The following is a 15,996-nucleotide window of genomic DNA, read 5'->3' on the forward strand; positions in this document are numbered from 1 at the left end:
GACTCACTCGTCAGTGTAAGTACACATCTGGCCATGTCTGTAGTCACTGTCAAGTGTGTCAGCACGGCGAAGGGAAGAGGGGAGGGCAAGTGTACCCCATCTGTTTCAGGGGGGCCATTGGTAAGCCCTGCGTCCTCCCACGAGCACTTTTCGAGAACAGTGCAGTGACTGGAAGTCCATCAGTCCACTGTGAAGACCGGTGTGGTTGCCTACGAGCCGTGTGACCTTGAGCAAGTTCTGTAACCTCATCGAACCTGAATTTCTTGGTTTCTGACGCTGTCGACTGAAGCCTTGCCTGGAGGTGGGCAGAAATCCCGAACCAAAAAAATCTATTTCATGTTTCTTTAACCCGTCAAAGGCAGTTGGGTAAATACTGGGGGGAAAGCCCAGGGCTTTTATAGGGAACAGTGAGCAGCCGGGCGTGTCTCGGATGGAGGGTGGACAAGGGGTTCTGTGGGAAGGAGCAGACACTTACACGTACGGGACACGGGCCGTGAGCGAGGGCCCTGAACGCCGAGCTAGGTCGTGGCGACTGAGGGCAGCGGAGGCTGCCGAAGGCTCTGAGGAGGGAAGTGGTCTGATCTGCCGGAAGACCCACATCTACGAAGAAAAAACACAAGCGTGGGGTCACCCGTTGGATGATTCTCCTGTCACAGACGACCGGGAGGGAAGTACGAGACTATAAAATACTTAACACGTGGGTTTGACGCAAATCGTTTATCATTTATGACCCAGCCTAGTTTTTATAATCACTATGTACTTAGCGAGTTCATTTAGGGCCCTTTCTCCCTGTGGTTCACCAGAGTTAGAAAATAATGACTCCAGGTCTGGCTGATGGTTTCACTCCGGACGTCAGTAGGCCTGCCCTCCGACCCTCTGCGGTTCTTGGGAGGGACCCAAGAGGTGGCAGCACCTCAGCGAAGGAATACTCGGGGGCAGAAGACGGGGTCTCTGGTGGGGCGGGGGTCGCTGGGGAGGCTGCGAGAACTGTGCTCATTTTGTTTTGGGGCCTGAAACTTAAATTTATACGGTTGATCCCTAGTCAGTGTGAATTTAATTATTTTTAAAAATTCATTTTCAAATATCGCTTCATCTTCGGTGTTTTAACTAAATAATAATAGTAACAGGAAAAACAGCTAACATTTCTGTACTGCTCACTAGGTGCTGGGTACTGCCCACACCCACACTTTATCCTCATTTATTCTTCTCGGAAATCTTTCGAGATAGGTAATTTAATTATCCCCATTTTACAGATGAAGGAACTGAATCAGCGATCAATGGAGTGTATCAGGGTCACTCGGCTTGTCACAGAATTGAATCTAGGGCCTCTGACCCCAGAATCTGAGCTTTACTCTCCTCCAGAAATGCCTAGGTGAATAGTCCTCAAACATGTGTTATCGGGGCCCCAAAGAGCTTTGGTTGATGTGGGTTGTAGCTATTGATGTTATAGATTCTAAATTTGAATTGTTAAATTTAAAAATATTTAATAATATAAAAATAACGTTACATGTTAAGAGAGCATTTTTAATAGGGGAAAAACCCCTCATTTTCCAAGACAGTTTTCGTGAGGAGAATGGCATTGCCGTGCACTTTTGAAGCTCCCTTTGACGCCAGACTTAGCAGAAGGCCAGCAATGCTCACATCTGCGCCTGCATGTACTTGCTCGCCACCTGAGAGATGCCTAGGGGTCCTTGGATGGTGCTCTGGGGAGCCCTAGGCCAGGCGATCGCTTGCTGACAGATGCCGTTAGCTATCCACCTCTGATGCAGCATTGGACACTCCACGTGAGCTTTCAACAGACAAAATCTCTGTCTCGATTTCGGATGTTCCGATTCAGTTGATCTCGGTTGGAAGCAAGCGAAGAATTTTTTTTCTAACATTTCAGTTTGAAAATCTTGAATTATATGGAGTTGAAGGAACTTTAAGTGAGCACTTATATACTCACCACCTGTATTAACTTTTTACTAAGTTGCTTTGACACAAATGTAATCCTATCCATTAACTCATCTGGGCTTTGGATGCACTATCATATTTTTATAAAATGCTTCTGGACGATTCCCATGTAGAGCCGAGTTTGGAAACCGCTGTTCAAAGGACCAGATTTGTGAGTTACTTCTCATGGTTATCTGGGCTGATATGTAAATTAACTGGAACCCCAAATCCAGTTAACTGTGTGGCGGCGTTGGATGGCTAGTCATAGATTGCACCAGCTGAGAGCATGGGTGTGGCCTATTCTGGGCTTGTGTCTCTGGGGGAAAGGAATATCTCTAGGAATCTGCTCCTGTGACATCGGGGGACAAATATGCTACTGTAGTGTCTGAGGTTGGAGCGCTGACTCCACTACTCACCAGCTGCGGGTTCGTGGGCCCCCACTTTCTGAACAGGGCGATGTGGGGTCCGGCAGCTCTCTGTACGCCCGGAGTCCGCGTGCTCTCCCTGTAAAGGTCCAGAGAACAAATGTTTCTGGCTTTGCAAGTCATAAGGTCTCTGTTGCACCTGTTCGCCTCTGCTGTTGTAGCTGAAAGCACTCAAGGACAGCATGTAAACAAATGAGTGTGTCTGTGTTCCAATAAAACTTTATTTACAAATAGGCATCGGGCCGGATTTGGCCCAAGGGACGTAGTTTGCTGACTCCTGGTAGATGTCACAACGTTTAATAAACTGTATGGCACGATCTAAGTGTAAGCCGGTGACTGTATACTCATTTTTTCCTTTTATAGTGTTTAGAAACACTTTGAGTGTTTTAAATAGTTCCTCATTTTTTTGTGTGTGTGTGAACTCATTGATACCTAAAAGTTTTCTAGAACACTTTAGAACCTAAGAATGTTCGTTTTCATCATTCTGCAAAATATAGTGCCACGCGATCTGATGTTTGCTCATCTTGGTTGGGGGCAGGGTCTTTTCGGTTTGGCCAGCCAGCAGCAGGCGGAGCCGTCCTGAGCTTGGTTCTCTGCAGGAGCGCTGCCATTGTGGCTTTGGGTTGCGCAGGTCTGCTTGTAACTAAGTTGAGGGTCCAGGAGGCGGTATGAAGTACTCAGTTGCTACTGTAACTGTTTCACTCCCAGGGGCATCACTGGGACGTTTTTTAAGTTCCTGCAAATCGCATACCCTTTGGAGAAGTGTCTTGATTGCGTACAGAATGTTTCAGTTATAATTGGCCTCCTGTGCTTTTAAGGAGTTTATTTTGTTTCAAGTGTTCCGCAACTATTGAGTCAAAAAAATATCAACTATGTTACTTGCTGTTTACTAGGATGTTAGCATAGAGCACTGTGGGAAATTCCTCCCTCGATTCGCTGTTACATACCTTGACTGTGAAGATACTAAGGCGATAGAAATATAGAGCTAGACTTTCACGCACGGTGACGTGCAAGACGTTTTCTCGTTCGAACTGAGTTTTGAGTGCGTCCACGGAAAGGCGCGTACCTGGCTTTTGTTTTTGGCCTAAGAGCCGATGCGGCTGTAGCCTGGCTGACCACGTGGACGTTTTCTCTACGGAAGTCCCTCCGCTCGCTCACTCCTACCGCAGCTATGTACGGATCGGATCGCGCGCGCCAGGAACTCGCCCGGGCTCCAGTATTCCGCAGCCAGCGAAGCCGAAGCAAATCCCCCCTGGCGGCATTTACGTCCCTGCACGCAGCACGGACGTTAAACAGTAAATGCTGACAGGTGTAGTGTGTCGGGCAGAGGTGGGCGCGTAGTTGAAAGCAAACGGAAGTGGAAGAGGAGGCCGAACGTGGTGGGCGAGCGGGCGAAGTGTGACAGCGTGTGGCCGAGGAGGCCGTGCAGAGCCAGTGGACTCGGCAGAACCAGCGGAAGCGAGGACGCGGGTCGCCTGGAGGAGTCAGCCTCGTGCAGGGAACAGGCATTGCAGAGCTCGCAGCAAGAGGCCGGTGCGAAGGAGATGCGTGGGGACAGGACAGAGAGGGGACGGGGCACGCAGGGCCGGGTGCGTAGGTCCTGCCAGGCCGTTGACTTGCCTGGGACACTGGAGAGTTTTGAACTGAGAACTGGGATCTGACTGACATTGTCACGAGTTACACCGGCTGCAGTTCCGAGAACAGATCGGAGGGGACCAGGGCGGTGACACGCCTTGGGGTGAGGGTTTGGACTTGAGCCCCCCGCCTGGTCAGTGGGTGAGTGAGTAAATGAGTGAGTGAGACAGCTGGAAGGAGATGCGAGGAAATTCGGTGCTGTCGGTAAACTCAGAAAGTTATCGTTCATTCCCTGCGAGTGGCCGGCCGATGGTTCAGAGTTGCACACCGCAGGCGGCGAGAATGGGCATCTGTGAATCCGCGCTTTCTCGTCCTCGCTCCTCTCAACTGCTTTTCTTCCTTGTGACCTTTTTATTTTTTTTGTCATAATGTATTTCTAGTTAAACATTAATCGAAATGAAACCATTGGACTGAAATGGAATTTGGACACAGCAATCCCATAAATAATAACTGAAAACAGAATGGATACATTGTAATTGCTTTTTTTTAAAAAATAACCCTTATGTGCCGTAATTCTACAAATACCGAAGTGAAACTTCAAAAGAGCCGGGAAGATCAAGTGCCACATGGTTGAGCAAGTAACCTAAGTGCCAGGCTGTAAAGGCCAGTTGGACAGGACCCGGCCGAAGGGGGTCAGAGTCTTCACTGCAGTCGCACAAAGGGCCTCGAGCACCCGTCGCTAGGTTACTAACAGGAATTTGCCATTCCTGTGGCCAAAACACTTGATCTGCCTGGTTGGCGCATTGTGCCTTCTGGGGGGTAGCTGGTGCCCGTCGCCCTTCCCGATGGGTGACAGGAAGCGGAAGTTGGCCTTCAACCTGCGGCCTAGGCTGAAACCTGGCCAGCTGCCCCATTAGGTTACCCGTCTTTTGGTTTCGGTCACTTTGCCCAAAAGATAAGGAATTTGAGGAATTCTGCTGAACACCTCTGAAAGTGACTCTAAAACAATGGGCCTTTCACGGAACTAAACGTTTGACATTCGGAGTGTTATTTTAACTTGTTTTCTGTTAGTTCAAAGTGTGGAGGCTCTTAGCTCCTGTGGGAACTCTGGACCGGGGGAGGGGACGGGGGATCTGAGGCCATCGGCGCCAAGGCTGCTAATAGTACATGGTACCGTGACCTTTATTTAGAAATGCAATGCATTTTAATTATTTAGGTTTTAGTTCTCGCTTTCGGTTCTGTTCTCACTTATTTTAGAGCTGCCTTTGCTTTCAAGGGCTGCCAGGCTGGGACTAGGGACATGGAATTGTTTCAACGCCTGTTTTCATCAATACGTCCTCACACCTTCCTATCTGGATATTTGCAAGGGTGAGGAGATAATGTGTATAAATTGTGTCTCGGAAAACACAGTTTTATAGAACCGAAAGCCATTTTGATCATTAATTCGGAGCCTTTTCAGGCGTTAGGAATGATCATTGTTTAAAAGTGAAATTAGTAGTGTTATCAGGGGAAAAGGTGCTACAGCTGATGAAGTAGCTAAATATCTATTTTTTTTTTTTTCTGTGGTTTAAGTACATAGTGTTAGATATTTATTTTTCTTGATAAACATAAGGAGTGAGGACTGAGAAATAAATACCTTAAATACCTTAAGCTGACATGGAAGGAAGGATAAGTTAAAAATCAGTATCCGAAGCAAGATACAAAATGAAATGTCTGGTTGTTTCGCCCCTTTTGATAACCGGTAGTGTGACGGTACCATGGAAGACAGGGAGCTAGTCCCGCGGGTGGCATCTGACACCTGCTCACATCTGTGAGGGTCTGATCTTGGATGACATTTCTAAACTCAACTGGAGACTGTCATTCCGCTTCACAGAATGGTGTGAGGGTCAAATGAGAAATTAAGTGTGTCATCATAACTATAGAGGGTCGGTAAATGACAGGCAATTTCATGGACGTCAATTTCAGTTTCATGGACGTCAGGAAATACCTAATTATCATGAACTATTTCACTGAACAGTTGATGTACAAGGTGCTGTGTCAGGTGGTCCTGGGGAATTCGGGGGAAAGCTATCAAACAGTTCCCGGCATTAAGCAGTGTGTGTGTAACTTAGGGTCATGCATTTTAGGTGAAAAGGTAAACGACAAAGCAGAATAATACACGGATAATGAACGATTGGGAAGATGATGTGTAGGGTGCTCTGGAAAGGTTTGCAAAGGAAGCTGGGCCTTGAATAGATACAGTGTAGCTGGACAGAACCAATGAGAGGCCGCCACAGGCGGAAGCAGGTCTCTACCCGGCCCCGCCCCCATCCCTCACTGTGCAGCACACATAGCACTGGGATTACGAGCAGGAAGAATGGAAGAATGTGGCCTTGCCCTTTGCTAGCTATGTATCCATGGCCATATAACCACCTTAAAACCTGATCCGTCACCTATATAATGGGCGAAGATATAGAACGGGGGGTCCTTGCTCGCCAGATCTCGCAGGAGCAGATCGTTTGGGGAAAGAAACGTTACAGCACGACAGATTTTACTCAGTGTTGGCGACCTACATATTAAGTGCCCACTCAAATGTCTCTGTGTTTAGACCCGGGTTGGTTCTCTCCAGGTACGTGAACTCTTTGACGCTAACGTAACGGTTAATGACTAACGTAAATGTCTGAGAATGATGGGAACACGGCACGAATCTACAGCGAAGGGACATCTCAGGCCTTGCAAAAGATACAGCATTTCCTGACGTCCATGAAACTGATTCCGAAGATTTGCTAAAAACACTTTTCAACCCATTGATAAAGGAAGGTGTGTGTGTGTGTGTGTGTGTGTGTGTGTGTGTGTGTCTCATTTGAAATGCTCACGGCGTTTCAGACACCGTTTTGAGTGCCAGGCAGGCCTTCCTGTCCTCCTCACTACAACCTCGTGATGAACATGCTGTCATCATCCCCATGACAGATCAGACTCCAAACCCAGCGGCCTGGCCCCAGAGTGCCTGTCGTCACACTGCCTCTACTCCGGTCAGCAGGGAATGAGAAAGCAGGGGAATGGGCACCAGGTCGGACGGGGAGCCCCCGGGTTAAGACTGATGCGACCTGTCCCCTGAGTGATGCAGACGGTCGTCAGGGCCGCGGCCTCTGGGGCTTGAGCTTCATGGCTCCTTAGCTTCATGACCTTGGACACATGACTCAGAGTCTCTGTGCCTGCTTTCCTTATCTGTCAAGTCCAGATAATTAAGGGTACACGCCTACAGCATTGTAGTGCGGGTTATCTGACCGAAATGCCAAAAGCGTATCTAACAGATAGAATGGACTCAGTAAGCGTTAATTATCCCTATAACGTCTGGGGGAAAATGCCCTTCTTTACGACAATGTCACGAAAACATAACGAACGTCTCATGCTGGTGACCTCGTGGCCGGGAAGGGTGGGGAGAGGGGATTTGCAGAGCGCTTGGCAGGAGCAGCACAGCGGAGCTGCGGGCTGGGATGCGGGGCTTCAGGAAGACGTGGGACATGACTTAGGGAAACACAGGTTGGAACTATTCCCTTTGGAGCAGATGGGAAGAAGCAACAGGGATAGGTAGGTGCCTTAGAGCCTCGCAGAAAGCCCGGGAACAATTCTGCACGGTCGTAGGCAGAGGAAAAAGTGGCCAGGATGAGAGGGACCTGAGGTGCTGGGGAGGCTGGGTGGGCGGGGGCAGCTGGGAGGATGGGAGGGGAGGCAGGTGGGGGGCAGGCGGGGCCTGATGGGGAGCAGGTTTATTTTAGCTACTGTTACCTGGGAGCTGGGGGTTGGAGGGCTGGCAAGCGCTCTCTCCTGTAGGAAACTGGGGGCTGGGAAGCCTCTGGACAGTATTTCTCTAACATTTTCACTTTCTGACATGTTTCAAGGTCCAGTAAACCAATCAAATCTCATAAAACATCTTCGTGAATTAAAGCATCTACAAACATTTTGCAAATTTAACATAAGACAGTTTGATGATGATTTATGATAACATGTCATCTGTTTAAGAGATTCTGTAATATATTCAGGAGAAAAGGCTGCATTCAGATGAGGACCTAACTTCTAGGAAGAAAACAATATATATTTTCCCTCTCAGTAATGGTTCCTGAAATCATTTACTTTCACATAAAGAAAAACAGTCATAAAGAGTGCTAAGCTGTATTGTGTCTGTGGATTTTTTAAAAAAAATTTGTAACTTCAGGCACAAACGACCCACTAAAGGTTATGATATATAGGTGATTTAAGAAAGATAAAATGCTAAGGGACCTTCTCACGTACTCTGCCACCTGCAGTGGAGATTGTGTTATAAATGCCAGGGAAAAATCGTGACTGAGAAATCCTAAGACTATGAATTTACACCCACCGCCCCTGATTTTTCTTTAGTTTTGCTACTTGAGAAGATAGAACACGATGACATCTGCAATAAAACGCTGAAGATCACAGACTTCGGGTTGGCTAGGGAATGGCACAGGACCACCAGAATGAGCGCGGCAGGCACCTACGCCTGGATGGCCCCGGAAGTCATCAGATCGTCCCTGTTTTCTAAGGGAAGTGACATCTGGAGGTAAGCGCTGTGCTTTTTATTTTTGCAAAGGTCTGCAGAAATGGGTCGTCGCGCTTCCTTTTAATGAGCCCCAGACTATTCGGTAATTCTGAGTGTAAAGGGTAATTTTGGCTCTTTGAAGGTCGTGATCGAGACAGTATCATCACAGTGGAGCGGGTGGCTAAGGTCTTCACTGTCGTGGCTTCCATTTGTTAGGAGAATCCTCTTGTTAAATCTGAGGTTCGATTAAAACTGGTTGTAATTAGAGTTAACAGTAACGCCGGGATTTTGTCAGTAAATAAAAGCAAATTTTCACTGGAAGGAAAATTTTGATTCCTCATGGCTCACAGACAGACTAGTTGCATGGGAGGAGTTTGAGGAAAAACATTTAGATCAGCTCCTTTGTCTACAGATCGCATCATCTGAAGCTTAGAGCCCCCAGGTTGAGGGTGGAGAGCTGCAGCCAATGGGGTCCCAGGGCATCTGGGTTCTCCATCCTTCCGTGTGTTCAGGGGGTGAAGACGCTTTCAAGAACAGAACGGCAAAGAAAAGTCACTGTAACGGTCGCCATGCACCAGGGGCTTACGTGCCTTTAGTTAATGCTCAGAAGATCCCGTGCAGAATTTTTTGGATTATGAAAACGTTCTCAAATTAATTGTGGTGTCTTAAAATTCCAGCTTTCGTCTATTGGTTTTTAACAGCTTTACTGAGATAAAATTCATGCGTCGCACATTTCACCCATTTAAACTGTACAGTTCAATGGCTTTTAATATGTTAATACACCACAGCAGATTTAGAACATTTTCATAATCCAAAAGAGAAACTGCACCCCTTAGCCATCACCCCCGACACCCCGTCCCTTCCAGGCAGCCATTAATCTGCATTTTGTATCTTTAGATTTGCGTATGCTGGACGTTTCATAGAAATGGAATCACACAATATGTGGTCTCCTGTGGCTGGCTTCTTTCAGTTAGCGCCGTGTCCCCAGGGTTCATCCACGTGGCAGTATCTGACAGAATCCCCTTCCTTTTTAAGGTGGAATAATGTTCCATTGCGTGGATGGACTGCGTTTTGTTTATTCATTCACCAGTCGATGGGCATCTGGGTGGTTTCCACTTATTGGCTGCCGTGGATCCTGCTGCTCTGACTGCTCGTGAGCAGGTTTTTGTGAGGACCTGTTTTCAGTTCTCTTGGGCACGTCCCTCGGACCTTGATTGCTGGGCGTGTGGTGGCTCCGTGGTTGATCGCTGTGGAGCCGCCAGGCTGTTCTCCCAGGCAGCCGCTGCAGGCCTCCCTCCCGCGGGCAGGGCACAGGGGTTCCCCTGCCTCCCCTCCCTCACCAACGCTTGTGGTTATCTGAGTTTTGATTCTAGCCATCCTACTGGTTGTGTCGTGGTATCTCATTGGGTCAAATTCCAGGTCTTTTTTTTTTTTTTAATAAGGAAAAACTAGGGCTAAGAGGAAACGCCACTTGCTAAGAGTCCATATCCGCTAAGCAGGACAGGGCTGCCATTTGAGTCCAGAGCTGTCTGACTTCCAGAGGCATGATCAGCAGAAGCAGTTTTCCCCTTTAATCATGGGATGCACCAGAAATTGCTTTCTCACAATCACACGTCAAGTCAGCGGCTGAACCCGTTAGTTTACGTTCCAAAAAATTTCTTTAAATTTAAAGCTTAGCCCCTGCACTTAAAATGTAATTTGACTGACTTTCAAGAACTTTATCATCTGTGTCAGGGGTTCTCTAGTGTCTCAGGGCCATTTTGAAAAACACAGATGCGCGAGCCCTTACTTAATGAATTAGAGAGTTTAGTGGTGGAGCGTAGGCACGTGTGTCTTTATGAAACAGTAAATGTTTTTCTTGATTTAATTACAATGATTTGCTGGCCATATGATACCAAAATACTTAAGTGAAATGGGTGATTCTTCTCAAATTATACTTCTAAAATGAGACTCTAAAAGCTAATAATTAAATACATCGAAACAATTTTACATTTAAATAACATTACTTAAGATGTAAACATTTCATTTTGTGTGCTTCCTGTACAAACTATGGAATTACAAGCTGTGCAAACTCTGTACAATCTACGTAAATGCTTTATAGCAACCTCATCTACTGTGAACATAGGGGACAGTCAAGAAGTAAGAAAAAAATCTAAAATATGTCTTTTCCCAAATCTATTTACTTCTAATTCTGAGCTTTACAGGCTGAGTTATCAGATTTTCAGTAAAAGCAGCTAATTGGAGTAGGGGAGAGGGAACCGAGCCGGTGACAGTAGAAACAGGCAGCTAAAGCCAGAGGGGGAACAGGAGGAAGCCCAAATGAAGCGCAGTGGAGGGTTCTAGAAACTGCAGACATCTGGAGCTCCCGGCCGCGGAGCCAGACGGCCCACGTGCCAGACAGCGTCACTGGACTCAGACGTGAGGGTCCCAACACGCCAGGGTGGGCGGAGGCAGGGGCGGGGGCCACATCTGAAGTGCACAGACCTTTCCTTAGAATCTCGTTAGGATGTTTCTGTAAAAATGATTTCATCCAGGAAGCACCGCTCTGCTGCGTGTGGTGCTGAGGACCAGAGGGTGCGCTAGCGTGCTCACTGGTCCCCTCCCCACCAGGTGTCACACCGCGAGGTTACTGAGACAGACATTGTCACTGAGGTTTCACAATGTCCCCTGCGATTAGCCCAGACTCACAGAGTAGGCATCAGGGCACTGAGAGCTTCACTCCCCAGGTTGCAAAACTGCTACGTGGCCGGCCGGGGCCCCAGGCCTGACACCCACGCTGGGCCATCCAGCGGCTGGAGGGTGCAGGACAGGGCTTTGCCTACACTGTCCCCCGCCCAGGCTCAGAGAGCAGGAGAGCACGCCTCACATTTCAGAAATGTCGTTCCACCAAAATAGTTCATTCTCTTCTCTCTGGAAAAATGACCTTATCCTGAATCACTGGTTCTCTGAAGCTGCCAAGGAGCAAAGTCATGTGGTTTTTACTGTTTGTCATAGTTTTATTATTTGCTAATGAAAGTAGCAAGGAAGCGTCTTTGAATTTAGACACTTTTCGGTTATTCTAAGATTGTTTTGGCCCCTGGCTCTGAAGGGAATTTTATTGATTGATCTATGAGTTAAATTTACTTATTCTTAAAATTAAGAGGGTGTCTCTGCTATTGAGCCGTAGCGTAGGTAATTTTCAAGAAACTAAGCAGATAAGCTTCGAAAAATATTGCTTGCAACGTCATTGCTAATAGTCACGTCATTGTATAATTTACTACTACATTGCATTATTATTATTTTTTTACATAAACGAACAGAGAAAACAGAAACAAACTGGGTGAAAAAGGGGCAGTGGGCGGAAGGACAGATCGCCGTCACGGAAGCGGTCACGGGAAGGTCACGGGAAGGTCACGGGAAGGTCACGGGAAGGTCACGGGAAGGTCACGGGCAGCCCGCGGAATACAGCCGATAATGCGGTAACTACGTATGGTGCCAGGTGGCGCTAGATCGATCGGGGGGATCACTTCGTAAGGTGTATCAACGTCTAAGACCCTGCCGTACACCTGAAACGAAAATGATACCGTGTGCCAACGGTAATTACGAAAATCAAAAGCAATTGAAAACATATAGAAGAGCCTTTGAGATGTTCGATCAGACACCACTATTATTTTGTAGATGTTCCAGGTCAGCTTCCAGGGCCTGTGAGTGGGGACACAGCAGGGAGGCAGTAATGCTCCCAAAGGTCAAACTCGCATCTGCTCCCCCAGAGCCATCTGTCCTTCGGGGTGCCTGGCACCCCTTCAGGGTACGACCCACACCCCCGTGCCTAGGGCCGGCGGGCAGCGGCCGGAGCCCCCGAGGCCCTGCCGTGGGCACGTTCTCGTTTCCACTTCTGTGTCTGAATGCTTTCACTGCGGAGTCCAGAGTCCAGGGGGTGCTAGTGGAGAGTGGTCAGCGGAAAGCCTCCTGTCGGGCAGGGCCCCCGCGGGTCCAGGGAGCCCCCCGCCCCCCGTGGACCAGCTCTTCCTCCCCGAGGACCTTCCCGCTGCTTCCGTGCCGGCGACTGCCCGCACCCCTTGAGATCGGAAGATCATCCTAAATCCAAGCTTATTTTTTTAACCAAGACCTAATAAAGTTTTCACAGACTAGGAGAGTCAACAGGATTGTAAGATTGTGCGCGTTCTGTCACAGAAGCAGAGAAGAAACTAAACGGACCGTTCCTTACGATGTAAGCCGAGTGGGTGGCCGGGACGGACTGTGTGCTTTTTAACGAAAGATCATTCGCGCGCAAAAGTCTATGTTTGTAGCAGATACAGGGAAAGCAAGGCACTGGCCGGTGCTGCGGAGGGGAGTACGCGTCTGAGATGTGCGAGCTTGGCCCTGGCCACCCCGGCCGCCCCTGGCCGCCCGAAGGTCTGCCGTGGCTGTGGAGCGAAACGCGGTCCTTGGGCTTCGTTTTAAACGTTCATTTCACATCTCTTCGGAATCGCGTGTGCCTTGCACGGCCTGGTGCAGCACTGACCCTGTGTCACCCCTGCTGGGGTCCAGGAGCCCGGCCGCTGCAGGCCTCGGCTTTCACCCCCATTGCACGTCAGCCCCCCCACCCTGCCGCAGAAAGGAGAGGCCCCGGCCAGCAGCGGGCCTGGCGGCCGTGCTGGTTCCCTCCGGCCGTCGCTGCGAAGCCACGTGGCGAAGATGCTGGCGGCTCCCCTCCTAGCACACGGAGGGCGGGCAGCGGCACGAACGGTCAGCGCGATCCGGTCCCAGCCCCGCGGTGTGCAGCACGACGCATCTGTGGGGCTGGAACCTCATGTCCTCACCGACCCCAGAGGTCTCGGGCAGGCGTGGAAAGCGGGCTAGAAGGAGAAGCGTCGAAGTGACCACCGTCGCCGAGCGGCTCCCGACTGGCTCCCAGGAGGGACGGGGTCTGCGGGGACTAGAAGAGTCCCCGCTCCCCGCCGGGAGGGGCCGCCGGGCCCTCTGCTGGAGGAGAAGGGCCCCGTCGGGAGCTGGGGGAGGGCGCTGAGGCGTCTGTCCCGCCAGCGTGTCGCGGGACGAGACACGGCCACCCTTCCCTTTAACCTGCGGAAAACTTTGCTTTCCAGCTACGGAGTGCTGCTGTGGGAGCTGCTCACCGGGGAGGTCCCCTACCGGGGCATCGACGGGCTCGCCGTGGCCTACGGGGTCGCAGTCAACAAGCTCACGTTGCCCATTCCGTCCACCTGCCCCGAGCCGTTTGCCAGGCTCATGAAAGGTATTTGCGCAGCCCTGTCGTGGCGTGTCTGGTGCCCCAGGATTGCTCATTAGAGCATCTCTACTTTTTTAAACAGAAGAGTAATTTCTGTGACTCTAATTTTCAAATGCTTTTAAGTACTTACACTGTTTTAAGAGTTAGAAGCCTCGTCTTTGATCTAGAATGTCAGGCAAAGTTTCGATGAACTAAGGAATTTAAAAACAGTCCAGTTTTATCAGTAACTTATTTATATGTGAAATTCACCAGAATGGTAATCAAGTTTCCACCAAGTACGCTAGTAGAGTTCAAAGACGGTGTCGAGTTGGCTCCAGATCTGCTATTTTAAATCCTACCTAATGATCAAAAATGTTTTACAGTCTTAACCTGCGTGGTTCGCCATGAGCTTGTCTGTTTAATCCGTATCTCTTAAAAATTAATTCTTTTTGTAAGCAGCAAGTTAGCTTAGTCTACTTAATTATCAGGCTATTTCTCAGGACTTCTCTTGTGATTATAATATTTTAGAGACTTTTGTTTTTCTTGGGTTGAGCCGTAGAACTCTAGATCAGTAAATCATCTGGCCACCCGAGGCCCTGAAACTCATGTCCACATACTGACGTCCTACACGGACAGTAAGAGTCCCATCTAACAGTAACTATTATGCATGCCACTCACCTGTGTAAAACCCAGTTTTCAAAATCGTCGTCAAGAGATCTTTCAAATCTTCGGCGGACGCTGTCGACACGGGCTGCCGACGGGCACTGCGCTGGACGCAGAATTCACGCGATTCTCATTTTAGGGTGCTGGCAGCAAGACCCACACATCCGGCCGTCGTTCGCCGCCATTCTCCAGCAGCTGACTGCTATCGAGGGGGCGGTGATGACCGGAATGCCGCAGGAGTCTTTCCATTCCATGCAAGATGACTGGAAGCTGGAAATTCAGCAAATGTTCGATGAGCTTCGGACGAAAGAGAAGGTAAGTGGTTACTTATTTATATACATATATATCTAATTGCCTAAAATACTCCCATTTGCGAAGGCGATGGAAAACGTGAGTCGAGAACCACTGGTTAGAATCATTCTAAACTGTTTTCAGATATCAGTATGTATTGGTTCTTCTGGTTAAAACAAAACAAAATAGAGCTGGCCTTGAAATACATGATTGGAACACATGTTACTAAGGAGATTCTGAAATGTTGAAACAGGAGAGAGTAGCATAATGCGCGTCGGTGCGCATGAACTGGCCTCGACAATTGTCAGTATTTTCTCATTTTCTTCATTTCTTTCCCCCATTAACATTTTTTTTTTTTTAATTTTAAACTGGAGTATTTTAAATTAAATCCTAGACTCCTGCCAGTTTACCCTAAAATGCTTCAATACACATCTCTAACTGATAAGGATTTTCAGAATAACTTTCTTGCCATCATTATCTTAAAAAGCAGCAGTAATTCTTGGATACCGTATAATACTCAGTATTCAGATGTCACCGTTTGTCTCGAGTTCTTACAGGCGGCACGACTCCGAAGCTAAGCAGAGTCCGCTGTTGTTTCCAGTCGTGTCTGCCGACGCCCCTTTCCTGCTAGTCCTTCCACCAAAGTCCTTTTTTCCTCCAAGGCATTGGGAAAATGTGTAATTTTTGAACTTTTTTAATATGATGCGTTAAGCTCTGGTTGGTTTACATATTTTAAGAAGCAGAAAATAAACCTATAAGTTAAACATGCTGAAGCTGTATTTATGTTCCCCGAAAGTGAAAGATCGGAAATGGGGACACACCTAACCGGAAGGCGGACTAGTTGGGAAGCGAAGTCGGCCGGCGTGGTCTTCTTGACCGGTGACAAATGCCCGGTAACAGTCACTGAAGAACCCCAAGTTCAAGGCACGGTTCAGTGGCAGCTCCTATTTTTTGAGAGAGATTTTTGGAGTACTTGGGCATTTTGATAAATCAAGGTTTATTCTGACGGTCTGAAATGTGTTACCGTTCAATAGCTTAAATTATTCTGTTGTACGTGCGACCAACGGGCTCCAGTATAACACTTCGAGTTTTCGATAACTTTTATAAAGCCACATGATTGTCCAGGAAGGAATTCTTATACCCCGGGTCTCTGCGATTCTTTTCAAAGAGGCAGCAATGCTTTGCCAAATAAAAAGTCCACGCGTTGATTCTAGTCCGTGACGCTGAAACCTGGGCGCGTGGTGTGGCTGAGTCATTGTCCCGTGTGAAAGTGGCCTTGACTTAACGTGGTACGTGTCCACGTCGCACCTCCAGCCTTTCGCACTGACCGTCGCACGAAAGGCAGGTGGCCTGCTTGAGTGCGA

General features: G+C 48.4%; 1 protein-coding gene and 2 long non-coding RNA genes across 4 annotated transcripts in view; 2 read left to right on the top strand and 1 right to left on the bottom strand.

Moving 5' to 3' along the window:
- Positions 1-15,996, top strand: part of MAP3K21 (mitogen-activated protein kinase kinase kinase 21) — a 46,885-nt gene that overhangs the window by 5,602 nt on the left and 25,287 nt on the right. For both annotated transcript variants that reach the window (XM_039850336.1, XM_039850335.1), the window contains exons 2-4: positions 8,310-8,490; positions 13,557-13,705; positions 14,481-14,656. In XM_039850336.1, coding sequence (XP_039706270.1) covers positions 8,310-8,490; positions 13,557-13,705; positions 14,481-14,656 — 506 coding nt within the window. The remainder of the gene's footprint in view (positions 1-8,309; positions 8,491-13,556; positions 13,706-14,480; positions 14,657-15,996) is intronic.
- Positions 153-2,915, top strand: LOC120592597 (uncharacterized). The gene is made up of 3 exons (XR_005650160.1): positions 153-301; positions 1,254-1,372; positions 1,556-2,915. It is a non-coding gene; the product is annotated as an uncharacterized LOC120592597 (long non-coding RNA).
- On the bottom strand, positions 299-14,485 carry LOC120592598 (uncharacterized). Its single transcript, XR_005650161.1, has 3 exons — positions 14,357-14,485; positions 2,349-2,436; positions 299-600 (listed from the first exon to the last, which is right to left on the bottom strand). It is a non-coding gene; the product is annotated as an uncharacterized LOC120592598 (long non-coding RNA).

The sequence above is a fragment of the Pteropus medius genome, unplaced genomic scaffold, assembly GCF_902729225.1.
Source record: "Pteropus medius unplaced genomic scaffold, Ma_sr-lr_union100, whole genome shotgun sequence".
Classification (NCBI taxonomy): Eukaryota; Metazoa; Chordata; class Mammalia; order Chiroptera; family Pteropodidae; genus Pteropus; species Pteropus medius.